At 40.8% G+C, this 26,615-nt stretch overlaps 1 protein-coding gene across 1 annotated transcript; it reads left to right on the top strand.

Annotated features, from left to right (window-relative positions):
• Window positions 1-1,551: 1,551 nt before the first annotated feature.
• On the top strand, window positions 1,552-7,759 carry LOC124877309 (lymphotoxin-alpha-like). Its single transcript, XM_047380412.1, has 4 exons — window positions 1,552-2,209; window positions 3,757-3,787; window positions 3,882-3,941; window positions 5,681-7,759. The coding sequence occupies exons 1-4, from the start codon at window positions 1,985-1,987 to the stop codon at window positions 6,106-6,108; spliced, it is 744 nt and encodes a 247-aa protein (XP_047236368.1). The 5' UTR covers window positions 1,552-1,984; the 3' UTR covers window positions 6,109-7,759.
• Window positions 7,760-26,615: the final 18,856 nt, after the last annotated feature.

The following is a 26,615-nucleotide window of genomic DNA, read 5'->3' on the forward strand; positions in this document are numbered from 1 at the left end:
GACCACTACTATCACTTCATGAGCTGATCAAACTTCTTCCCTATTTTTAATTTCGATTTGCCTCATCTGTCTCATGTGGTGTGCATATCTCTCAGCAAACACAATGTAGCTGACGTCAAGAACAGTTTGCTGATTGCAGCAGTTTTTACATTTTGTTGTACTTCTGTTTTTAAAGGGGGCAGGTGTCTACATGCAGCCAATGAAAAATAAAAGGCTTCCTGCCTATTAGTTGCAGATAGGTTTATTTGGCAATTGTTAAGTTTATAACAGCTCATTCTGCAACTGCGTAGTGTTAAAACATTAGAACAGGTGAATATACATTAAGTTGTTTCCTGTATTGTAAGTGGCTTTTTACTTTTTTTGTTATTATTAGTAAGTACTACGTTGTTTGCGATGATTTCACAAAACATATCCAGAGCCTATCTCGGAGAACAAACGATGAACAAAATTACGGCGTCAAATGCGGGAATATTAGAGGAAGAAAGTATCAAAAGCAGTTAAGGGAAGATAGAGGGAACTACGTGGTGTTGTCAGTGAAACACACAACCAGTTTACATCTAGTTGGGTAATAAATGTGTCAATGGCCTAAACAAAGGAAAACATATCTGTTATTACCAGCATAGTAAGAATTTCGCTTTTATTTAAGAGTTGCCAACTGCCAATTCAAAAACTTACAACTCATCTGTTATAGGTACACTGGCGTCGGCCATAATTCTACAGAAACCCAGCGAGTCTGAAACAATGATTGACCAAAACTGTATAGATTTCTTTTGTAGATATGTGTGCATAGGTTAGGACATTCACTTCAAGCACTTGAGGTTTGGAAAATAGACCCTAGTTCACATGAGACCTCGATGTAGCCCAAGCACCACCGTAAGCAATAACTCTTCCTGTAGGATGACGTTGACGAAGACTAACCAAATGCGAAGTTATATGAGCAGAGAAGTGCATGGTGTAGTTTTGGATCACATAAATCCTCCCCTGCTTTCATGACAACCAGACATGAAAAATGCCACAGGTTTGATAATGTTACAAGATCCCGAACATGCTAAGTTAAAAACAAATAATGCAAATGTCTTCTTTGTCATTTTGGGAAAAAGGTTTTCTACAGATGTTTCATATTGAAGATCACGTTCACACAGGTTGTTTTTTTTTATTTTTATAGGAAGCTTAGATGATCAGGAGAGAACAATTACATCTACAACTCAACCAAACTTACTGTTCTTAAAACCAACCTAAAAAAGGGTTTTGAGATGTCTGCAATTGGGAACCGCCTGAAAGATGTTAGATATACTTGCAGCATTTAGATACAATTGGGTCTTACATTAATAAAGACCCTAAGCCTACCGACTCTAAAACTGATATTTGCGCCTCTGCTCCATTGGTTTAGTGATTAGCTCACAATTGATGCACTGCGTGTGAAGTAAAAGTTAAATGGCTTGTACTTATATAGCGGTTAATCAAGTCCCCAGAGACCCCAAAGCGCTTCACACTACATTCAGTCATTCACCCATTCATACACACATTTACACACTGACAGGGGTTAGCTACAGTGTAGCCACATCTGCCCTGGGGCACAGAGACATTACGTGAATAATGCTTCATTCATTTCATTTTCTTTTTAAGAAACGGTCTCTTTAGAAGCTACACGTCGGGGATCTGCAGGGACATAAACACATGTAAACGTGTCATCAGTAATATGGACAAGTGGCGAGTCTTTGCAGGGACTGTGTCTGGGAATGTTCTTAATCAGACACATTCCTTTCATTCAACCCAACCAAACTGCCAAACTTTTTCTACAAGCTCGGGAACATCAAAGTCCTCAGGAAGGGGAAGTTTGGGCGTGATTTTCGAGTCTGGGTGAAACTCCCTTTGAATCGAGACTATCGATGCAGCGCGGCTTTCAACGTGGGCGACATCGCGCTGATAAATGGAGATGCTGACAGGCAGTCGGGACTTGATCCGTGAATAGGAAGGCAGAGGCATGGAGCAGGAGGACAGCTGCTGGTGCACCTGCGAGGGAGGAGCGGAGGCAGAGGCAGGCTTTCAGTGCCAGAAGGGCTATCTCATTCAGCTGCAGAAAGAAAGGCACGGACGACGGATGGCCCAGTTTGTGGCAGCGGCGCTGCTTCTGCTACTTTGCGGAGTTCTGGCGGTATTTCTTACGGTCAGACTCGACAGGCCATGCGACTCATCTCCTGACAGCCGGGTAACTGTTCCTATTTGCTATCTTCTACACTGCTGTTGTGTGCGCCGTGTGAAAATGTGATTGTTTAGAGGTTCTAGGTTGGAAAGTAAGTTTTTACGAAGTGCGCAACTGGTGAACAGGCTCTCTGAGCAGAGAGGTCAAGGTCTGGAGGGTGAATATAGCTTATATTGCTTTATACTGCTAGTGAATATTGCGAGCTGTTGACGTCAGCACTCTGACAGAAGAGCCCAACGTTCTCCACATGCACGTACTGGCGGTTGATGTGTGCTATTATGACCGCGCGACAACAAGCCTGCGTGGAGCGCGTTCCACGGAGCCGGTTTAGTCGAGTGAGAAGAGATTCCAGTCTAGGTTGGGAAGAGGGGAACTCCTGTTCTCTCTCTCTCTATCAAACCCACACACATATAAACACACACACATACATACATCGGGTTTGATCGTTGTTTCTTTGTTGTGAACTGTGTCCTAGCAATAGCATAATATAGCAAAGCCTTTCAATGTTTACACTAAAATGATGGCACATTTGTAAGGAAGATGCATTAGTAGCTTGAGCAGCACAGTTTAGCTTTTGGCGGAGGCAGTGTGATGATGTGGGGGTAGTATATCCCCCACATGATAAACAAGGCTTGTCATCATTGGAAGCAATCTCAATGCATATGAAGATGATATTCTGCTACCTGTCAATCACAGATATGCACTATTACAGGCTGAACTCTATCCTCTGAGATGTCAATGCTGGCCCATACATAGTAGGATTTATCAGAGACTACCACCAGAGTTTGGGAGCAGAATGAATGTAATGGTCTGTCTGCGGTCCTAACCTCAACCCCATCAAACACTTGTGGGATGAGCTTAGGAAATTAAACTGCTTAGTTTTGTTAAAAACAAAACTGAAGTAATTATGCAGTAGATCAAGAGTCAGCACACAGAAACTACTGATCTGGCCTAAATTCTGGTTGTAGTGATGGACTCAGACCTGAACCTCCAGAGGCACATAAAAACAACCACTAAGTCGGCTTTCTACCACCTAAATAACATTTCCAGGATTAAAAGACTAATGTCCCAGCGGGATCTGGAAAAATTCATCCATGCATTTATCTTTAGTGGAATTGATCACCGCAACGATGTCTTCACAGGTCAGGTCACATCAGCTGCAGCTGATCCAGAATGCTGCTGCCCTCGTCCTCACTAGAACCTAGAAAGTAGAGAACATCAGCTCAGTTCTAAAGTCCTTCTACTGGCTCCCTGGATCGCAGAGAATAGACTTTAAAATACCTCTGTTAGTTTCTAAGTCACTGGGCACCAAAATACATTAAAGATCTATTGCTGTTACACCAACCTTCCAGACCACTCAGGTCTTCTGGTTCCAGTCTACGTTGCATCCCCAGAATCAGAAATAAACATGGGAAAGCAGCATTCAGTTCTTCTGCTCCACTAATTTGGAAAAAAAACTTCCGTAAAACTGCAAACATTATACTGCCCTGTTTTCTGTGTCCCACTGTAGGTAGTTCTGTTTTAAAGAGGTCTCTGTGTTTGTTTTCTTGCAGGCGGAGCCTAAGACTGACAACCATTCATCAGGTGAATATCTTGTTTGGTGGCAGATTTATTTTAAAATCTGTTTTTGTTTCAAGCATCATTTGTAAAAAGTAAGACATTTTTCTTTTTCTTTTAGGTGTTACTGAAAAGCTGCTGCAACTGCCAAGTGCAGAGCCTCCAAGCGTCATGTTGACAGGTAGTGACATTTTGCTTGCTCAAAATGGGAAAGTCGTAGCACTTTTCTTTTTTTTTCTGTTCTATCCATTCATGCTGTTTATAAGCAGGCCCGGTACCCCAGATGAGGGTACCAGGAAGTATTCTCCTATTTATGAGAAAGTGTCCAGAAACAGGCCAGAATGCACACAGGTTATCTAGGTCATGTCACACAGATTCCCACATAGCTGTTCTGCAAATGTATCAAGAATATAACTTCTTTTTTAATTTGGGAAAGTCCCCATTTTCCCTTTTTTAATGATGTACTATTAGATTACACTTGGAACAATTTCAAGGATACTTAGGCTAATTGGGCCATAGGGCTCGCTCCTCCTTCCCGATGAAATCTGCTGAGTTTGTCTCTTTTCAGCCGGATTCTGCACAATCATCCATGTATGTGAAGTCATACATGTTATTGTTAACGTGCCCTGCTACATAGACTGTGTGTGTATTAGGATGAAATGTGAAAAGTTTAGTCTGGTAAAGTTAAAGGAAACACCCTGCTCGAGTTAACTTTAGCTGCAGGGTCATCAATTTGATCAACATTTTATTTCCTTAAAAGTCCCTCAGAAGGTTTTTCCTCGACTACTCACTCTAACAAGTTCCTAGAATACCTCTGGCTGGATATTTACCCTCTCTGCTTGGGAGAATTGGTAGAGTTCATTGACACAGTCCTTTAGCGTTAAACAAACTCCACTAATCTTGTGGACTATAAAAGCTAAACTGGGTCTGGTTCAGTGGAGAACCACTGTGGTTTTCATTGTGATGGAAATTTTCAGGAACAGTTTAGGGTAGAAATAAATTTGACTTAAGACTTTAACTTCTGTCCCATATGCAACATTACTTATTATCCAGTTCTTTGAAGATTTTCAGTACCAACCCTTTAATGCTGAGATATTCTTATCAGACTACATTGATAGATTGATCTATTGCTCCAGTCAGATGGAAGCATTAGCTATCACTTGTGAGGCAGGGTTTGATAAGATTATTTGCCCCCTGATACCTATTTCCTGTTTTTTAAGCATACATAAGCAATCTGATACACAGAGAGAGGCACAAATTAAATGTGAAATTGCATTTAAGTTGGCCAATAGAGGAAATGGGAGCACCACACATAAAAACAATCTTTGAGAACTTATTCAGTTCAGTTTTATTTATAAAGCGCCAATTCACATGACGTCTCGAGGCTCTTTACAAAGTCGATTCAATCGAATCAGACAGATTTTCAAGTCAGGTACATACATTCCAATTAACCCTAGCTATCAAACAGTGCAGTCAGATTCAGTTATTTATTCAAATTGGTTAAATTGGTTATCTAAGGAAACCCAGCAGATTGCATTGAGTCAGTGACTTGCAGAATCCACTCTTCCTGGAAGAGCATGTAGAGACAGTGGCTTGCATTGACCTTGCAGCAATCCCTCATACTGAGCATAAATGTAGTGACAGTGGAGGGGAAATTTATCAGCTAAATTACAACTGAGTAATTAACACAGGTCCAATTCCCCATGCTCTCAGCCACTTCAAGAGTTGTGCACAAAGGCAATAGTGTGACGAGAGTTTAACTAACCAAACCAGACAGCGCTGAGTTTTATCCTTGATTGTAGTTGGTGGCCTGTTCTCTCTCGTTCAGCCCTTCCCAACTCTCGTATGAAATATTAGATTTTAGCTGCAAGAAGAAAGTCTGTTTCTAATCCTATTTTGTGTTTCTGTTCTCACCTTCAGCTCCAGACAGTAACAACACAGTTGGAAAATATCTTCTTTGGCAACACGCCCTTGGAGTGGCACACATTCTAGGAGGATTTAATTACTCCAATGGGAATCTTGTAGTTCCCAGAAAGGGCCTCTACAGGGTCTTCCTGCAGATTACGTACGAGATCGACAGCACAGAGTGTCCAGATACTGGTGTCCTGATACTCTCCAACAATGTGTGTGTCTTCAAAGATGATTACAGAGATGATCAACCACTCTTGTCGGCCGTGGACACAGTTGTGTGCAGCCATAGAGTCTTGAAAAAATCTCTCTTTACATCCGGCTTATTTAACTTGGCGGCTAATGACATCCTACGTGTAACTTCATCTCATCCAAACTACATAGCTAAGAATGAACACAAGGTATTCTTCGGAGCTGAACTTGTCTTTGTCAGAGTCTAACTCTGCAGTTGCTTCAGTAAAGGATGAACTAATCAGTGCAGGTTAATGGCTTACTTTAAAGTCATCTATCCACTCATGCAGCAATGAGTAGAATTTTCTCAGCAGCATATTTGCTTAATTTCCATTTTCTTCTAATTTTGCTAACAACAGCTGCCTAAACATTGATGCAATTAAGCTACACTAATCTAATGTCATGTAATTTTTGCAGCAGATTCTATGTTGAATTTCCTGATATATATTCCATTTATTATATTACATATTATGCTGGGAAAATATTTTTGTATTCATACAAAGCATTTAATTTATTCTAATTTAATATAAATATAGATCTGCTCTATGTTGGACTGGGATTTGTTTTGTATTGTTTTTATATTATTTCCTAATAATCTGGAGCATAAAGGTCATTCACTGGAAACCACATTGTTATGAAGCAAGTAACCAAGTAAAACACAGAGGGTGAATTATTGCATTGTGGTTACAAGTATATGTGGTGAATGTCTCATTAGGAAGTAATGTTCCCAGAATGTAGGACAAGTACGGCTTTATCTATTTTTAGGCGCAACCATGTAAAACAAGCCTTATTTCATTTTTTTAAACATGGTCATCTTGGCCATCACCAGTTTTCTTCCTATTATTATTTATTATTTTATAATAGTTTCTAAGGCGAATCATTGAAAATGTAGACTCTGCTGGAGACAGCAATTTGACCAGGTCAAATTAGCAGCTGTTACCGAAAGTTTTAAGGTCAGTCAGTGTTTTAGAGCCAATATAAATAGAAAAAGATGAAGCTTTAAAAGGGCAGAGCTACATATGAAACAATTTGTTTCCTGAAGCCACTTTTCTAAGAAGTTGCCAAAAATGATAACAAATAGAAAGATCTTAGGCAGACAGTAATGAAGTGTTTGAAAGGGGGGCTGATAGAACAGGTAAAGTGTAACAGAAATAACCAAGAAGTTGTTCCACAAGGAAAGTTACTTTATGCAAGGCTGGTGTGATTCTGTAACCTACGATTCACTGAAATAATCCACTCAGGGGGTTTAATTAGGCACCCTCAAAGAGTTCTAAGCACTACTCCCCATTTTCACAGTCAACGTGGTAGAATTGTTAGAGATCTTAACATAATCTGATCTTAAATAGACCAAACTAATTAAAGTACAGTTTTTGCTTTCCTGCTATCTGCCTGCAGAGGACTGTCTCAGAAGCCCTGAGAGATCAGAGGATTTTTCTAACACTGATGATGGAAAGAAAAACTGACATGTTTGAAATGTTTTAAACTTAAAGGAGGTGTTCTGTGGAAACATTTAGCCAACGTTCTGTCTGCTGCCTGTTTTGATCTAGGGATGGAATCACCACATTGATGCACGGTTCTGTAAATCTTGATGTGTATTAGAAACCTGTTGAAATATTTATTTGGCTTTTTACCTTGTTGTAATTTTTCCATTATTTTTCCATAGCAGCTGATGCTTTGTAATGTGCTAAAAAAGGCGTTTGCTGATACCTAATTGTTGAAATCATGGCTCGTAGCCAGTTCCTTTTTTCTCAAATACATGCTGTGACTGTTCCTTGTTAGACTACAATTCCCATTTGTGAACTCCATAGTTGTGGGCAATGTTGGTCGGGGTTTCTGCAATAAAAATTAATTCTAAAAACACCTTCGGAAGCATGGCGTTATTTCCCAGTCTGTGCAGTGTGAGGAAGGTGGTTTCGTCTTGACCCTGAATGAACCCCCATTAACAGGAGGAGAATGTTGTTCTGCCTCCAAAATACATCCACAGGGGACAAAAGGATTATTTTTAATTGTGATTAACAGAAGCCACTTTTCCGGTTTTACTTGTTGCAATGAGTGACAGAAACTTACTGTTTTGGCCCTAGGTTTACATACCCTGGCAGAGTTTCTGAATATCATCAATAATACAAAAACATGTTTGATTCCCATGGCTAGTAGTTGAGTAAAGCCGTTTTTTTATCAAACCCCGCTGTCGCTCTTTTTAAATAATGACAACTATAACTACCCAAATAAATCTGAACAAACGTTTCCATAACCTTCCTCTGTATTACCTGTATAGCTCACTTTTACATCGACGACGTCTTTAAGGCAAATAATAACATGTCATGTTGGCCCAATTCATGTTGGTTTACAAGAACCTAACATTTTCATCCAATCAAAACAAGAACATGTAATTCTTTTCTCTTATTCTGTTCCATCTATCCAGGCTAAACAGAATTTTGCTGATACAGTCATGGGAGATTTCTAAGAAAATTTCAGATGTTAAACTGTTCCAACACAACCTATAATGCTCTCAAAAAGTATTTTGCCCCCTTAAATAATTCTTGTGTTTTTGCTTTTTGTCACACGTCAACTTTGCAGATCACCAAAAACATTTTGTTATCAGATAAAGCTGAACAAATACAAAAAGCTGTTTTCAGGAAAGGATTTTTATTTTTATAGGAAAAACAAAGTACTCAAACAAAAACTGTTGATGATAACACAATAACAGACAAAAATGGCATCAATGGAAGTTCCAAAACCCACTGTTGACCAAAATGTCAGGAAAAGAACAGGATACATACAGTCAAACATGGTGGTGGTAGTGTGATAGTCTGGGACTGCTTTGGTGCTTCATGACTTGGATGACTTGTTGTAATAGACATGTGAATTCTAAAAGAGACTAGCTGGCTATCAGTCTGGGGCCCTAACCTCATGCACACCTGGGTAATGCTGCAGACAAACAAGCACCTCTGAATGACTCAAAAGACAGAAAACTAAGGTTTTGAAGAGGCATTGTCAAAGTCTGGGCTTTAATTTTATTGAGACACTGTGGTACGCTCGAAAACCCTAAGAAGGGTCTGAATCAATAGAATCTGTGAAGAATGGTGGGATAAAAATCCTACATAGCTGTAAAAGACACACAACCGGTTATTGTAAACACTTGATGGCAGTGTCTATAACTTCAGGCCTGGGGTCGGGACTCATCGGAGAGCGTCAGGTGGCCAGGTTGCTCCTCGCGGGACACCGCTGGGCCAAGCCAGAACGAGACATTCAAGAACAATGTTAGCAAATTGGAGAGAAAATGGCATGGTACACATCTACAGGACATCTACTTAATCTGGAAAAATAGTCCACTGTTGTATAAAAAGACAGTTTGCTAAGCCAGAACAGCTTATTTCTCATCATTAATAGAAGAGAACAAGAATAATCCTAGGTTTCTCTTTAGTACAGTTGCTAAACTTACACAGTCATAGCCCTGTTGAGCCATCCATTCCCTTAGCTCTTAGCAGTCATGACTTTATGGAATTCTTTTTAAATAAAATTGATTCTATTAAAAAGAAAATCATTTACATACTCCTGAAGATGATTACTTCATCCTCAGCAAGTGAGACAACATTGGAAGTAACTGTAGAATCTGATCTGTGTTTGGACTGTTCTGATCCTGTGAAGCTTCCTGAGTTATCAGAAATATTAGCTTCATCTAAACCTTCAACTTGTATGTATTATTACTTGTATTATTTAAGGAAGTGTTCCCTCTGATTACCAGCCCCATTTTAGGTATGATTAATTTATCCTTAGTAAATGGATACGTACCACAAGCTTTTAAGGTAGCTGTAATTAAACCTTTACTTAAGAAACCTTCGCTTGATTAAGATGATTTAATAAATTACAAACCTATATCCAATCTTCTGTTTTTATCAAAAATTCTTGAGAAAATAGTTGCTAATCAAATGTGTGAGCATTTACACAGTAATTACCTGTTTGAAGAGTTTCAGCCAGGCTTCAGAGCTCATCATAGCACTGAAACAGCTCTGCTGAAAGTCACTAATGATATTCTTATGGCCTCAGATAATGGACTTGTGTCTGTACTGGTTCTGTTAGATCTCAGTGCTACATTTGATCCAGTCTATCATAATATTCTCTAAGAAAGGCTGGAATATTCTGTAGGGATCAGGGGAACAGCGCTAGGCTGGTTTAAATCTTATTTGTCTGACAGATTCCAGTTTCTTCATGTAAATGATAAATGGAGATTTAACGAAAATTCAACATGGAAGACTCAACATCACCTCCAGCTTCATCTAATTTCTCCTCAATGCGGCTCTGCTCCACCAATCAGCGTGAAGTCTGGATTTCTCCCCGGTCAATCACCCATCAAAGCTCCGCTTTAAAAGATCTTCATCCATGGATCCCTCCGTTCTGCAGCTGAACTTTGACGTCCAGCCACGTCATGTTTGACTTCAGTCTGACGATCTGGCCGCTCCTCGTGTTTTTCGCAATGGATCTTCGCCCTCCTTCCTCCTTACTTGCTTGCTGAACCATTCGCCTGGCCTCCCGCTTTGCGTCCATTCTCCCAGTCCAGACCGTGCTGCATGTCTCCTGACTCCGATCTGGATTTATCCCACCTCATTCAGCTCTCCGCGCTCCTGCCGCAGCATAATTCTCTCCTTCCACCACCTCCGGAAGCACCTTATAATCCTCCTGCCAAGCATCCCTGAGGTTGACCTCCTCCACCCTGGCTCCCGCTGCACATTCCTGCCTGTCTTCTGCGTCTTCTTCTACTCCAGTCGTCCCTCAATCTTCTCTGCTTCATGCATATCGTCCATGGATTATCTCCAGCGCTCCATTCATCTAACTCAACATCTCGTTAGTTCGCCTCCAACTTGGCTACGTCAGCTTCCTCTTCTCCGCTTTACCGGCGCCCAGCCCGCTTCTCCGCCCATCCCATCGGCGTTCACCTCGCTAACGCCCGGCCTTGCTTGTCTCTAGGTGAGATGCATCACTCCATTTTTTTTCCATTTATTTTCTCAACCTTCAGCTACATTTCAGGCATTCGGTGTTTCTCACTTCTCTTTTTCGCTCAGGCAGATTCTATGCTCCCACACATTCTAACGTCCCACCTAGGCTCCGTTCAGCAGGGGCAGCTCATTAATCTGGTCTCCAGAATAAGAAATCACCATTCACATTGTCAACAAGCTGATTAAATCTTTAACACTCATTGAGTTTGCTGCTCAGTAGTTTAAAGAAGGGCTTCATGTTTATATTTTGTAGTTCTACTCCAACAAACTTGGAGACATTTAAAGTTGTCGGACCGCTTGGACAGTCAGTTTTCTCTGTCAAAATCTAAATAACTGGACGAGAGTGTCTAATTTAAGGGTCCACCTATCAATGGCCCACACAGCAACCCAGTTTGGACTTTGGTTCATTTAGCTTTCAGAGTTCCTCAAGGTTTGATCTCCGCACAAAGCTCTTAGTGTGATGAAACTGATATAACCATCAGTTTTTTCAAATATCATTTTCTGCGTTCAATCCACATAAGACAAACTGATTTGAGATTGATTAGTTATTTTCTCTGGCTGAATTCCTCATTCATATTCATAAAATTTGCAGGTTTTAACTTTAACAACTCATTTATGTTGGAAATCTGCAACAGTGTAGGAAGCCATATTTGCTCAGTAGAGCAGATCTATCTTCGTGTCTTTTAGAAATGGTGGCACGTGCAAGATTAGGTCTGCACATTTAGGAGCTGCTAACAGTGTTGTGCATCTGCCCCTCGGTGAGCCCCTCAGAGAGTCAGAGGTATGGAAGAAACAATAACTTTTCACAAAATTCATATAAAGGTAAGAGAAACCAGTACAACTCAGAACCTTTAATTAAAATCTTTCAAGTGTATGTCAGGCACAGCTATTTCTTTTTCCTCTCGCTCTCCTTCATACAAGCCGATCCCTCGTCAGTTACAGTCAGGCCTCCACACCTTATCAGGATTACATAATTTCCCCTCCACACCTTGTCAGGCACGTCCAAGTCTCATCTTCTGCTCGCCTCGTAAGGTTCTGCAAGTTCTCATCCTCTTCCCTAGTCAGGCTTTCATTATTTTTCCCTCTACTCAGTGTCAGGCTCGCTCAGGTCCGCACCCTTCCTAGTCAGGTTTGTCTCATATCCCCTCCACGCCTTGCCAGGCTTGATAGATCTCACTCTCTGTTCTTCTCGTCAGGCTCAACTGATTCCACATCCTCCACGCCAATCAGGTTGTACCATTCCCTCTCCAAGCTCAGTCAGCTTCGTCCTTTCTCCTCCACGCGTTAAGCTCTGCTTAGTTCTTACACTCATCTTCTTGTTATGTTTCCTTTTCCCTTGTCCCTTAGCCAGTTTCTCATCCTTCCTCTTCTGCGACTGTCAGGATCACTTCATCCACTCTTCTCGCCTTCCTTCTTCCCCTTCATTCGTATATCTTCCAGCTCGGTCTTGCTCTGCAATTTTTGGGGGAAGACATATCTACAGGTCCTTCTCAAAATATTAGCATATTGTGATAAAGTTCATTATTTTCCATAATGTCATGATGAAAATTTAACATTCATATATTTTAGATTCATTGCACACTAACTGAAATATTTCAGGTCTTTTATTGTCTGAATACGGATGATTTTGGCATACAGCTCATGAAAACCCAAAATTCCTATCTCACAAAATTAGCATATCATTAAAAGGGTCTCTAAACTAGCTATGGACCTAATCATCTGAATCAACGAGTTAACTCTAAACACCTGCAAAAGATTCCTGAGGCCTTTAAAACTCCCAGCCTGGTTCATCACTCAAAACCCCAATCATGGGTAAGACTGCCGACCTGACTGCTGTCCAGAAGGCCACTATTGACACCCTCAAGCAAGAGGGTAAGACACAGAAAGAAATTTCTGAACGAATAGGCTGTTCCCAGAGTGCTGTATCAAGGCACCTCAGTGGGAAGTCTGTGGGAAGGAAAACGTGTGGCAGAAAACGCTGCACAACGAGAAGAGGTGACCGGACCCTGAGGAAGATTGTGGAGAAGGGCCGATTCCAGACCTTGGGGGACCTGCGGAATCAGTGGACTGAGTCTGGAGTAGAAACATCCAGAGCCACCGTGCACAGGCGTGTGCAGGAAATGGGGTACAGGTGCTGCATTCCCCAGGTCAAGCCACTTTTGAACCAGAAACAGCGGCAGAAGCGCCTGACCTGGGCTACAGAGAAGCAGCACTGGACTGTTGCTCAGTGGTTCAAAGTACCTTTTTCGGATGAAAGCAAATTCTGCATGTCATTCGGAAATCAAGGTGCCAGAGTCTGGAGGAAGACTGGGGAGAAGGTAATGCCAAAATGCCAGACGTCCAGTGTCAAGTATCCACAGTCAGTGATGGTCTGGGGTGCCGTGTCAGCTGCTGGTGTTGGTCCACTGTGTTTTATCAAGGGCAGGGTCAATGCAGCTTGCTATCAGGAGATTTTGGAGCACTTCATGCTTCCATCTGCTGAAAAGCTTTATGGAGATGAAGATTTCATTTTTCAGCACGACCTGACACCTGCTCACAGTGCCAAAACCACTGGTAAATGGTTTACTGACCATGGTATCACTGTGCTCAATTGGCCTGCCAACTCTCCTGACCTGAACCCCATAGAGAATCTGTGGGATATTGTGAAGAGAACATTGAGAGACTCAAGACCCAACACTCTGGATGAGCTAAAGGCCGCTATCGAAGCATCCTGGGCCTCCATAAGACCTCAGCAGTGCCACAGGCTGATTGCCTCCATGCCACGCCGCAATGAAGCAGTCATTTCTGCCAAAGGATTCCCGACCAAGTATTGAGTGCATAACTGTATATGATTATTTGAAGGTTGACGTTTTTTGTATTAAAAACACTTTTCTTTTATTGGTCGGATGAAATATGCTAATTTTGTGAGATAGGAATTTTGGGTTTTCATGAGCTGTATGCCAAAATCATCCGTATTAAGACAATAAAAGACCTGAAATATTTCAGTTAGTGTGCAATGAATCTAAAATATATGATTGTTAAATTTTCATCATGACATTATGGAAAATAATGAACTTTATCACAATATGCTAATATTTTGAGAAGGACCTGTATCTTCTAACTCCTTATTAATAGATCTGTTTTATTGCTTTATTTCATATCTTCATCTGCATTTCCTTCATGGCATTTCCAGCACTACATAGCTCCTCTGAAATCTCTTTATTTCCCCTTTTCTTCCTGCGGACCAGTTTCCCATTTCATTTAAGCTTCTTCTTCCCTTTAATAACCTCTTTCATTTCCTGCCTTTCTTCATCACCCTATCTATTTCTTTTTTCGACAAATCTGTTTTTATAGCTTTATTCCATATCTTTATCTGTATAACGTCTGTGGTGTATATATATCTATCATCTTGCATTGCCTTCTATGCAATGCAAGAAGGCAATGCCCTCTAGGCATATCTATATTTTCATCCCTATTAATTTCCTTGCTTTCAAAGCCTATTTATTTCCCTTTGGGATTAATAAAGTATTTTTGAATTGAATTGAATTGAATTACAAACTATTACTTTATTTCACGTCTTCATCTGCATTTCCTTCATGCCATTTCTCACTCTTCTGAAATTTCTTCATCTCACTTTATTTCCCCTTTTCTTTATGTGGGTCAATTCTCCGTTTCATTTAAGCTTTTTCTTCCCTTTAATTACTTTCACTCATTTCCTGCCTTTCTTCTTCCATTACCCGATCTATCTATTTCTTTTTCCAATCGCCGGATCTATTTTTATAGCTTTATTCCATATCTTTATTTGCATAGCCTTTTAGGCATTTCTATCATCTGCTTTGCATCCCTATTATTTTCCTTGCTTTCATAGCCTATTTACAAACTACATTTCTCTGCATTATTTATCCTTTCCACGCTTTGCGCTTCTTTCTTCCCTTTTATTTAATTTTATTTTCCTGATAGATTTCCCTTTTTAGTACTCAATTAGGCCTCGTCTTCTCAGTCTCTGCCTCATTTTTTGTCCTACAGGCACCATCGTTAATTAATTATTTTCTTCTCTTAGATCTTCAGCCCCATCTACACCTTGTCGGGCACACTAACCTATTCCTTCTCTCTAGGCTCAAATCATCCCTTCTGCACGCCCATTATTCGAATCTTTACAAACCTCAATAACTTCCCTTTCTTTCTCATTTCTGGCCTCAGCCCCCTTTTTTGGGGGGAAGACATCTCTAAATCTAACCCTAAGATGTTCATTTAAGTGCATGTCATTCTCAGCATTCACGTCTTCCACTGGGGTCCGAGCGCAAAGGAAAAATAAACATTCACTAATAAACTTTTTTAATTGCATACCTGTCTTCTCTTTTTGAGTCTGTCCAGGTTGAAATGGAGTTTAAACGAAAATTCAACATGGAAGACTCACCATCACCTCCAGCTTCGTCTAGTTACTCGTCAATGTGGCTCTGCTCCACCAATCAATGTCAAGTCTGCATTTCTCCCTGGCCAATCATTCTTCAAGGCTCCACTTTGAAAGATCTTCATCCATGGAACCCTCCTTTCTGCAGCTGAACTTTGACCCTCCTCCACCCCATCTCCACCATTTGGCTTCCGAACTCTTTCCAAATCTCCTCAGGCCTCCACCACCAGGATCAGATCCCAGGGGGAAGACATCTCTAAATCTAACCCTAAGATGTTCATTCAAGCGCATGTCATTCTCAGCATTCACGTCTTCCACTGGGGTCCGAGCGCCAAAAGAAATAAACATTCACTAATAAACTTTTCTAATTGCATCCCTGTCTTCTCTTTTTCAGTCTGTCCAGGTTGAAATCATCTTTAAACTCCAGGGTTACTTGTGGAGTACCACAGGGTTCAGTACTTGGGCCAATTCTCTTCACTATATACATATGCTTCCAATAGGTAAAATTAACAGGTAGCGTAGGATACATGTTCACTGTTATGCTGATGATACTCAGCTTTATTTATCCATAAATCCTGATGAGCCCAACCAGTTATTATAGACTACAGGTATATATTGAAGACATAAAAACTTGGATGACTTTAAATTTTCTGCTTCTAAATTCAGACAAGAAAGAATCTTTGAAAAAGAAACTGCTTAGTCAATCACTTAGCCTGGATGGCATTTAATTGACCTCCGATAATAAAGTAAAAATCCTTGGTGTTATTTTTGACCAGGATATGTCATTTAAATCCCATTTTAAACAGGTTTCTAGGCTTTCCTTCTTTCACCTCCGGAATATTGCCAAAATTAGAAATATCCTATCCAGGAGTGACGCTGAAAAACTAGTACCTGCATTTGTTACTTCAAGGCTGGACTATTGTAATTCTTTACTATCAGGATTTCCACAAAATGCAGTTAAAAGCCTTCAGCTGATTCAAAATGCTGCAGCAAGTTCTAATGAAAATTAAAAAGAGAGATCATATTTCTCCTAGATTCCCTTCATTGGCTCCCTGTTAAATCCAGAATAGAATTTAAAATTCTCCTTCTCACATATAAAGCCCTTAATGATCTAGCTCCATCATGCACCAGAGATCTGACTGTTCCATATTCCTAACGGAGCACCTCATTCTCAGACTGCAGGTTTACTGGTGGTTCCTAGAGTCTCTAGAAGTAGAATGAGAGGCAGATCCTTTAGTTATCAGGCTCCTCTCTTGTGGAACCAGCTCCCAGTTTTAGTCCGTGAGGCAGACACCCTGTCTACTTTCAAGGCTAGGCTTAAAACTTTCTTTTTTGATAAAACTTATAGTTCGAGTGGCTTCGGTTATATTGATCTATCTCTGTAGTTAAGCTGCTATAGGCTGCTGGGGACATAACGGTCACTTTCACTCTCACTGCTACATTCTCATACTACTCTTGAATTTTGCATTATTTGCTGATATTTCAGCTTTTAACTTTATGTTTTCTATGTTCTCTCTGTTTTCCTCTTTCTAGAAGCTACACCTCGCCTGGCTCTGTGTTTAGCTGTGGCATTTCCTGGAGGGGGACATCGGCCAAGCCGCTGCTGCCAACAACTTAATGCTCATCTTATACAGATGATACACTTGGCCCTAGACATAGCTACTGGCTGAGCGTCAACTGTGACTAACTGTATTTGCTCTCTTTCATACTCTAGACTTGAAAAATTGCTCAAAGTTAATAATAATGATAATAATAATACATTTTATCTGTAGGTGTCTTTCTAGACATTCAAGGTCAACTTACATAGTTTAACATAAAACCAGACACAATATTAAAATACACAGTAAAAATAAGTACAAAATAAGATTTAAAAAAGACAGTGCAGTTGCAGTCACAGTTTGTATGCTACTTTAAACAGATGAGTTTGTTGTTTGGAGTTGAAATCTGGCAATGAGTCTTAATTAAGTAGATCAGGTGGGAGTGAGTTCCAGAGCTGGGGAACAGAGTGGCTGAATGCTCTGCTCCCCATAGTAACAAGACATGGAGGGGGAACAGTTAAATGAATAGTTAAGGGCAGTAGTAGAACCTATATAAGGAAAAGCAGACTTGTCAGCTGATTTGGAGAAAACTGAATAGGAAGAACAAAGGTCAGCAAATATTCAATAATAGCTGGTCTTCATGTAGAACACTTTGCTCTATTGTGCTACTGCGGGTGTCTTTCACAGCTAACAGAGGAAAGAATCCTTCAGTGCCTTAGCCGAGCTTTCCTTGTTAGCAGTAACTCCATCTTATCAACAAAGCGCAAGTTTCGATTAGGTAGGCATTTTGGCCTGCACGTCTACAGTTATATACCTTCTCTGGGTTTAAAATCAGTTTCAGCAGAGGGATGAGGTCAATTTAAGCCTCTTTTCATGCAAATAGGTTGAATGTACTGCAGAGCTCCACAGGGCAGGGTTGCCAGATCTGACTGACAGTTTTCCAGGCCAAACCCAACGTAAAACCACCTCAATAAGAAACAGCCCAAACCCCAACCTCTGTTGAACCTCATGTTAAAAACGTAAAACTGTTACACGCATAATAAAGAATGCAGTCCCCCACCCTTTAAATCATGACGTTCCGCTCTAATTTCTGTAATACAATACTTGCAATTATACATGCACATTAAATTGGACCTGCTATTAATGCAGGATGTGAGTACATATGTGGCCCACATAGGTGGCATTATTCTTTCATAGTCTTGTAAAACCATAGCCAGAAAAACCCTTTCCCTAGCTCTGTGGATTCTGAATGGTGCAATTCTGTAATGCATACTCCAATTATATGTAAACTGCTCAGTTACTGTAACGACATCCTTAACTAAATAAGGTCTTATCGTTTAACTTACTTAGATAAAGATACACCATAATACAGGTCCTTCTCAGAATATTAGCATATTGTGATAAAAATCATTATTTTCCATAATGTAATGATGAAAATTTAACATTCATATATTTTAGATTCATTGCACACTAACTGAAATATTTCAGGTCTTTTATTGTCTTAATACAGATGATTGTGGCATACAGCTCATGAAAACCCAAAATTCCTATCTCACAAAATTAGCATATCATTAAAAGGGTCTCTAAACGAGCTATGAACCTAATCATCTGAATCAACGAGTTAACTCTAAACACCTGCAAAAGATTCCTGAGGCCTTTAAAACTCCCAGCCTGGTTCATCACTCAAAACCCCAATCATGGGTAAGACTGCCGACCTGACTGCTGTCCAGAAGGCCACTTTTGACACCCTCAAGCAAGAGGGTAAGACACAGAAAGAAATTTCTGAACGAATAGGCTGTTCCCAGAGTGCTGTATCAAGGCACCTCAGTGGGAAGTCTGTGGGAAGGAAAAAGTGTGGCAGAAAACGCTGCACAACGAGAAGAGGTGACCGGACCCTGACGAAGATTGTGGAGAAGGGCCGATTCCAGACCTTGGGGGACCTGCGGAAGCAGTGGACTGAGTCTGGAGTAGAAACATCCAGAGCCACCGTGCACAGGCGTGTGCAGGAAATAGGCTACAGGTGCCGCATTCCCCAGGTCAAGCCACTTTTGAACCAGAAACAGCGGCAGAAGCGCCTTACCTGGGCTACAGAGAAGCAGCACTGGACTGTTGCTCAGTGGTGCAAAGTACTTTTTTCGGATGAAAGCAAATTCTGCATGTCCTTCGGAAATCAAGGTGCCAGAGTCTGGAGGAAGACTGGGGAGAAGGAAATGCCAAATTGCCAGAAGTCCAGTGTCAAGTACCCACAGTCAGTGATGGTCTGGGGTGCCGTGTCAGCTGCTGGTGTTGGTCCACTGTGTTTTATCAAGGGCAGGATCAATGCAGCTAGCTATCAGGAGATTTCGGAGCACTTCATGCTTCCATCTGCTGAAAAGCTTTATGGAGATGAAGATTTCATTTTTCAGCACGACCTGGCACCTGCTCACAGTGCCAAAACCACTGGTAAATGGTTTACTGACCATGGTATCACTGTGCTCAATTGGCTTGCCAACTCTGCTGACCTGAACCCCACAGAGAATCTGTGGGATATTGTGAAGAGAACGTTGAGAGACTCAAGACCCAACACTCTGGATGAGCTAAAGGCCGCTATTGAAGCATCCTGGGCCTCCATAAGACCTCAGCAGTGCCACAGGCTGATTGCCTCCATGCCACACCGCATTGAAGCAGTCATTTCTGCCAAAGGATTCCCGACCAAGTATTGAGTGCATAACTGTACATGATTATTTGAAGGTTGACGTTTTTTGTATTAAAAACACTTTTCTTTTATTGGTCGGATGAAATATGCTAATTTTGTGAGATAGGAATTTTGGGTTTTCATGAGCTGTATGCCAAAATCATCTGTATTAAGACAATAAAAGACCTGAAATATTTCAGTTAGTGTGCAATGAATCTAAAATATATGAATGTTAAATTTTCATCATGACATTATGGAAAATAATGAACTTTATCACAATATGCTAATATTTTGAGAAGGACCTGTATATTCCTGTATATTCCATGGCGTTGTCTCAGGATATAACCAATCCAAGTATCTGTCACGTGCACAGCTGTTGTAACAATGAAATTGTTGAAGTTTTGAGGAAGACTACCAACACTGGTAGTCTTCCTCAAAACTTCAACAATTTCATTTTGCCCTAAGAACTTTCTGCGCCTTAGTTCGTCTTAGCTCATTTGGTCTTAATTTATTTGTCCTGTTTTTGTTCCACAAACATAAAATGGACAAAAAGAATGCTCAATCCCTTTTTAAATGTTGTTTATTCATCATAATCTAACTAAAACATATATCTGTTTGGGGAAAATGTGAAACTATCAAAACTGCAATCACTTACTTGGTTGAAGACTCTGAGACTATGTTTAGAGTTCAGTCTATTATAGTACTTCCCGTTAATTTACCATCTTGCCTTGTATCAACGGTTTAGGCTGCTGGTGGTGGTGGTGTTGTAATGGTGTGGGGAATATTTTCTTGGCATACTTTGGGCACCTCGGCATGAACTGAGCATTGTTTAAACACTGCAGCTTACCAGAGTAGTTTTGGTGACCATGTCAATCCCTTGATGATCACAGTGCTTCCGTCTTCTGATGACTGCTAACACCTAGGGTTGTCCCCATTATATCATATTAAACTCAATACTTAGAACAAAACTGAATACCATTTTCGATACTGAGCCAAGCTCTTTTGAAGGCACAGAGGTATTTCTAATAAAGAGCAGAAACTGTCATCAATCACAATATGACAAAGTTTTCATTGCATTAATTAGGACAAAATCCATAAGTGGAAATTCAGCACCCAAGTCATTTAAAAGTGTTGCGTCCCAGAGTGCAAAACAGTACACATAGGTAAGGTAAGGTAAGTTTATTTATATAGCGCTTTTCAGCAACGAGATACTCAAAGCGCTGTACATACAATTACAATACAATCACACAGCAAATAAACACAGATACAAACACAGAAAAACAAATCAAATGATAAAATCAAACAACAGAGATAATTAAAAAAACTAAAATAAAATAAAGAGAAAGAATGATGGACAAGAAAATGAAAGGAAAATTGCACCGAAAACGCAACTAATCATGCCTAGATGGTACAGTCAAAGGTCACTCTAAACAAATAAGTTTTTAATCTTGATTTAAAGCAACTTAGGGTTTCTGCGCTTTTACAGTTTTCTGGGAGTTTATTCCAGATTAGTGGACCATAAGAACTAAAAGCTGCTACTCCATGTTTGGTTCTGGTTCTGGGTATGCAGAGTAGATTTGAGCGAGATGACCTGAGAGGTCTGGGTGGTTGATACACTGACAACAAGTCTGTAATGTATTTTGGTGCTAAGCCATTCAGTGATTTATAGACTAACAGAAGTATTTTAAACTCTATTCTCAGCTATAGGGAGCCAGTGTAGGGACTTCAGAACCGGGGTGATGTGCTCCACTTTCTTAGTTCTAGTGAGGACGCGGGCAGCAGCGTTCTGGATCAACTGCTGCTGTCTGATCAACCTTTTAGGCAGACCTGTGAAGACACTGTTTTCCAGGCGCTCTAATAAAATGGAGTGATCAACAGTGTCGAATGCTGCACTAAGGTCCAATAATACCAGCACTGTGGTTCTTCCACAGTCTGCATTTATATGGATGTCATTGAACACCTTGACAAGAGTGGTCTCTGTACTGTGGTGAGCAGGAAGCCTGACTGGAAGACATCGAAGCGGTTAATCGTTGTTAGGAAGTTGTTTAACTGCTGAAACACAGCTTTTTCAATTATCTTACTGATGAAGGGGAGGTTTGATATAGGCCTGTAGTTCTGTAGTAGCAGCTTGTCCAAGTTGCTCTTTTTCAATAGAGGTTTAATAATTGCTGTTTTTAGGGCCTGAGGGAAAACACCTGACAAAAGGGACGTGTTTATTATTTGAGTTAAATCAGATGTTATTACAGGCAAAGCTTTCTTAAGGAAAGCTGTGGGTAATAGATCGAGACAGCGGGAAGAAGAGCTCAGTTGGTGTACGATTTCTTCTAAGTTTTTGCAGTTTATTTGGTGAAATTGGGAAATTTTGTAAAAATCAGTTCTAGTTGGAGACAACATTGGTACTGGAGTTGATGTGGATGTGCTGACTGCCCCTCTGATCTTTTGGGTTTTTTCAGTGAAGAAGTTATCAAATTCATTGCAGGCCCTGGTATGGTGGAGTTCAGATGCTACAGTTACAGGAGGGTTTGTTAATCTGTCGACCGTGGCAAATAATGCACGAGCATTGTTAATGTTTTTGCTGATGATCTCAGAAAAGAAAGATTCCCTTGCATTTTTCAAATGTAGGTTATATCTGTATAGTCTCTCTTTATAGATAATATAGTGAACCTGGAGTCCAGTCTTTCGCCACCTTTCAGCTTTTCAACACTCCTTTTTTTCACTTCTGACTAGTTGAGCACTTCTTCACGGAGACATTTTCTTCCCAGAAACGACTTTCACTTTAATTGGAGCAATTGAATCAAGGATGTCCGAGATTTTAGAATGAAAGTTATCTACCAACTCATCTACAGTGTTACAGGGCAAAGTGGAGGTAGAAGAGTAAATCTGGTTAAAGGTTTCAGCAACACCATCCTTAAAGATGTGTTTTCTTATCATGTCTCTTTGGCAAATTGAGTCACTGCAGATGAAACAGGAAAAATAACAGGAAAGTGGTCAGATAGGGTAACATCAGTTACAGTCACCTTGGAAATGTTTACACCCTTAGTGATGATCAAGTCCAAAATATGTCCCTGTTTGTGCGTTTGCTGTTTAACATGTTGAGTCAAACCAAAATTTCTAAGTGTCACATAGATCTATTGTACTTCTGTCTTCAGGATTGTCCATGTGAATGTTGAACTCTCCCAGAATAATTAAACAGTCATAATCAACAAATATCACAGATAAAAGCTCATTAAAATCACTGATGAAGTTTGTTTTGGACTTAGGGGGCCTGTAAATATTCAAGAACATTGTTCGGACCGGGCTTTTTACCTGGAGAGCCAAATATTCAAAAGAGTCAAATTTGCCCAGAAATACTTTTATACACTCTAATATATCTTTAAACAAAGTGGCCACCCCTCCACCTTTTCTTTGCTGTCTGCTCTCACAAAGAAAATTGTAGTTCGGAGGTTTCGACTCTATCAGAATGGGAGCTTCATTAAATTCATATAACCATGTTTCTGTTAAAAACATAACATCAAGATCATGGTCAGTAATTAAGTCACTGATTAAAAATTATTTTCCTGACAGAGATCTAATGTTCAATAAAGCCAGTTTATATGACTTAGTTGTTGATATTAACTGTGTGTCCGGTTGTACCTGACAGTTTATGGCTTTCGTTGATTGTTTATTACTGTCTCTTATCCTTTTGGCTTTGTTCTTTCTGTCACGTATAAGCACAGAGATTTTACAACTATCTCCTATTAGGGGCCCAAGGTTTTCCAGGATAACAATAAGACAATAAGATGTCCATGATAACAATAAGAAATGTTTATATCCTTTATTGTATTATATACCTTCAATTCAGTTTTATTAGGCCCGAGCAGCTAAGCGCTGTGAAGGCCTATTGTAATCGCTTCATTTCTTATTATTATTATTCAGGCAATAAATGAAATGCCTGTTTTGTAGCGTTAACATATTCAAAAACTCAGCAAATTTGGCGGAGCCATCAGTTGTGCATGAAATTTAAGTATTTTAAAGGTTTCACAAATGTCGCAAAAAAAAATTGCTCAACAGCACCCCCCTGAAATTTTCAAAAAAGCCTCCGCCTTGACCTTACTTTATTGTAGAGTTATGAAATTTGCTACACTTGTAGAACTCCCCAAAACCTACCTAAAACTCTCTTGCACCCACGTCCTATAACAAACAGAAAGTTGACCATCTTGGATTGACGTTTCAATTTTGACCCCATTTTTGTCGTTTATAACCTTCGTATTTGATTGAACTCCTCCTAGAGATTTTGATCGATCGGCTTGAAATTTGGTCAGTTTGCTCAGATGGGTAGGGGATCTAAAGTTATCAAAATTGTGACTTTTTGAGCATGTTGAGGGGGCGGAGCTGGGCCTCAAAGTTTGACGACTCGCCAAGAAAATATAAATGTTTATAGCTCTTACAAGGAGAGTCACAGAGACACAAAACCTTCTGGTATTGATCCACATCTGGTCCTGAACAATATTCAATGGCCCAATCCTGACATCATATAAGCCCCGCCCCCTGAGAACAGGAAGTGTCATGTTTTACTGTGACGGGTCCATATTTGACCCCAGTCACCTAATCAACACAAAACTGTCTCCAGTGACAGATAACAAGATTGTATAAGTTGGTCTCCAGTACTAAGAGTTTTGGCTGGAGGGTGTGGCCGTGGCGGCGCAGCGAAGCCCCACGTTACGCCATGGCCTTTTGTTTGCTTCGAATTTCCATGGCCGTGGTGGCATGGTGAATTCTGATGTCACGCCATGGCCATACGTTTGGCTCTAAATTACACATGCATGGTCCGATTTGCTCCAAAATGAATATGGTTGATCTCTGTCGACCCCCAAACAGCTCTATTAGATTACATTCGAATTTGGTTCAGCGGTGCCCCCTAGGACACTTCAAGTGCTCTATCTCCCTCATACATCATTGGATCCACTTCAAATGTAGTATACAGTACAGACCAAAGGTTTGGACACACCTTCTCATTCAAATATTTGTATTTATTTTCATGACTATGAATATTGTAGCTTCACACTGAAGGCATCATAACTATGAATTAACTCATGTGGAATTATATACTGAACAAAAAAGTGTGAAACAATTGAAAATGTCTTATATTATAGGTTCTTCAAAGTAGCCACCTTTTGCTTTGATTACTGCTCCGCACACTCTTGGCATTCTGTTGATGAGCTTCAACCTGAAATGGTTTTCACTTCACAGGTGTGCCCTGTTACATTTAATAAGTGGGATTTCAAGCCTTATAAATGGGGTTGGGACCATCAGTTGTGTTGTGCAGGAGGTGGCTACAGTACAGAGCTGATAGTCCTACTGAATAGACTGTTAGAATTTGTATTATGGCAAGAAAAAAGCAGCTAAGTAAAGAAAAACGAGTGGCCATCATTACTTTAAGAAATGAAGGTCAGTCTGTCCGAACAATTGGGAAATCTTTGAAAGTGTCCCCAAGTACAGTCGCAAAAACCATCAAGCGCTACATAGAAACTGGCTCACATGAGGACCACCCCAGGAAAGGAAGACCAAGAGTCACCTCTGCTGCGGACAATAAGTTCATCCAAGTCACCAGCCTCAGAAATCGCAGGTTAACAGCAGCTCAGATTAGAGAACAGGTCAATGCCACACAGAGTTCTAGCAGCAGACACATCTCTAGAACAACTGTTAAGAGGAGACTGTGGGAATCAGGTCTTTATGGTAAAATAGCTCCTAGGAAACCACTGCTGAGGACAGGCAACAAGCAGAAGAGACTTGTTTGGGCTAAAGAACACAAAGAATGGACATTAGACCAGTGGAAATCTGTGCTTTGGTCTGATGAGTCCAAGTTTGAAATCTTTGGTTCCAACCACTGTGTCTTTGTGCGGCGCAGAAGAGGTGAACGGATGGACTCTACATGCCTGGTTCCCACCGTGAAGCATGAAGGAGGAGGTGTGATGGTGTGGGGGTGCTTTGCTGGTGACACGATTGGGGATTTATTCAAAATTGAAGGCATATTGTGCTATGAATCAGAAAAAGGCAGACCCAAAATTCAGCCAGACACAGTACTGAAAGTTTAAAAGGTTTATTCAGCCACGTCACACAGGAAAACGTCACACAGGAAAACGTCACACAGGAAAACGTCACACAGGTAACACTCCTCACAGCTTCCAGGAATCACTGAGGCAGAAAGAGGGATTAGTGACTTGGAGTCTCTCCAGATTTTGCAGGGATCAGAAAAGTCACTAACCTGCTTTTGTCTTGAGTGGAATTTGAAACCCAGAGGGGAAACCTCAGTGGGCGGCAGGCGGTGATCTCCACAGCACAGGTAAGAAGTGACTCCAGGCTGAATAATCCGAGGGCTAGGCTGGCTCAATAATCCAAGGACAGAAACAGGGTCAACGATCGGAACAAGAGGCATCAGGAAAGGGGTAAGCAGAGGCATAAACCAGATGCAGGAAACAAGGTCGACAACCAAAATCCAAATAGTCCGACAGGGGGCAGGCAGAGGCATAAATCCAAAAGGCAAGGCAAGGTCAAGAACAATGATCAGACAGGAAGGAACGCTGGATATCTGCTCACACGATGGCTTTCAAAAATCTGGCACCGTCTGCTTGTCAGAGTCAGTATATATCAGGGAAGACACAGGTGCTTGGCATTCCACAGATTGCACTACACCGCAGCAGCCACCAGGTGCATCTAATCTGCTGATTGCAGCCAGGGAGACAGGGTAGAGCAGACGTGCCAGAATCATAACATACTGAACCAGCATGGCTACGACAGCATCTTGCAGCAGCAATGCTATTCCATCCGGTTTGCGTTTAGTTGGACCATCATTTATTTTTCAACAGGACAATGACCCCAAACACACCTCCAGGCTCTGTAAGGGCTATTTGACCAAGAAGGAGAGTGATGGGGTGCTGCCCCAGATGACCTGGCCTCCACAGTCACCGGACCTGAACCCAATCAAGATGGTTTGGGGTTAGCTGGACCGCAGAGTGAAGGCAAAAGGGCCAACAAGTGCTAAGCATCTCTGGGAACTCCTTCAAGACTGTTGGAAAACCATTTCAGGTGACTACCTCTTGAAGCTCATCAACAGAATGCCAAGAGTGTGCGGAGCAGTAAT

This window comes from Girardinichthys multiradiatus, chromosome 12, assembly GCF_021462225.1.
Source record: "Girardinichthys multiradiatus isolate DD_20200921_A chromosome 12, DD_fGirMul_XY1, whole genome shotgun sequence".
Lineage (NCBI taxonomy): Eukaryota > Metazoa > Chordata > Actinopteri > Cyprinodontiformes > Goodeidae > Girardinichthys > Girardinichthys multiradiatus.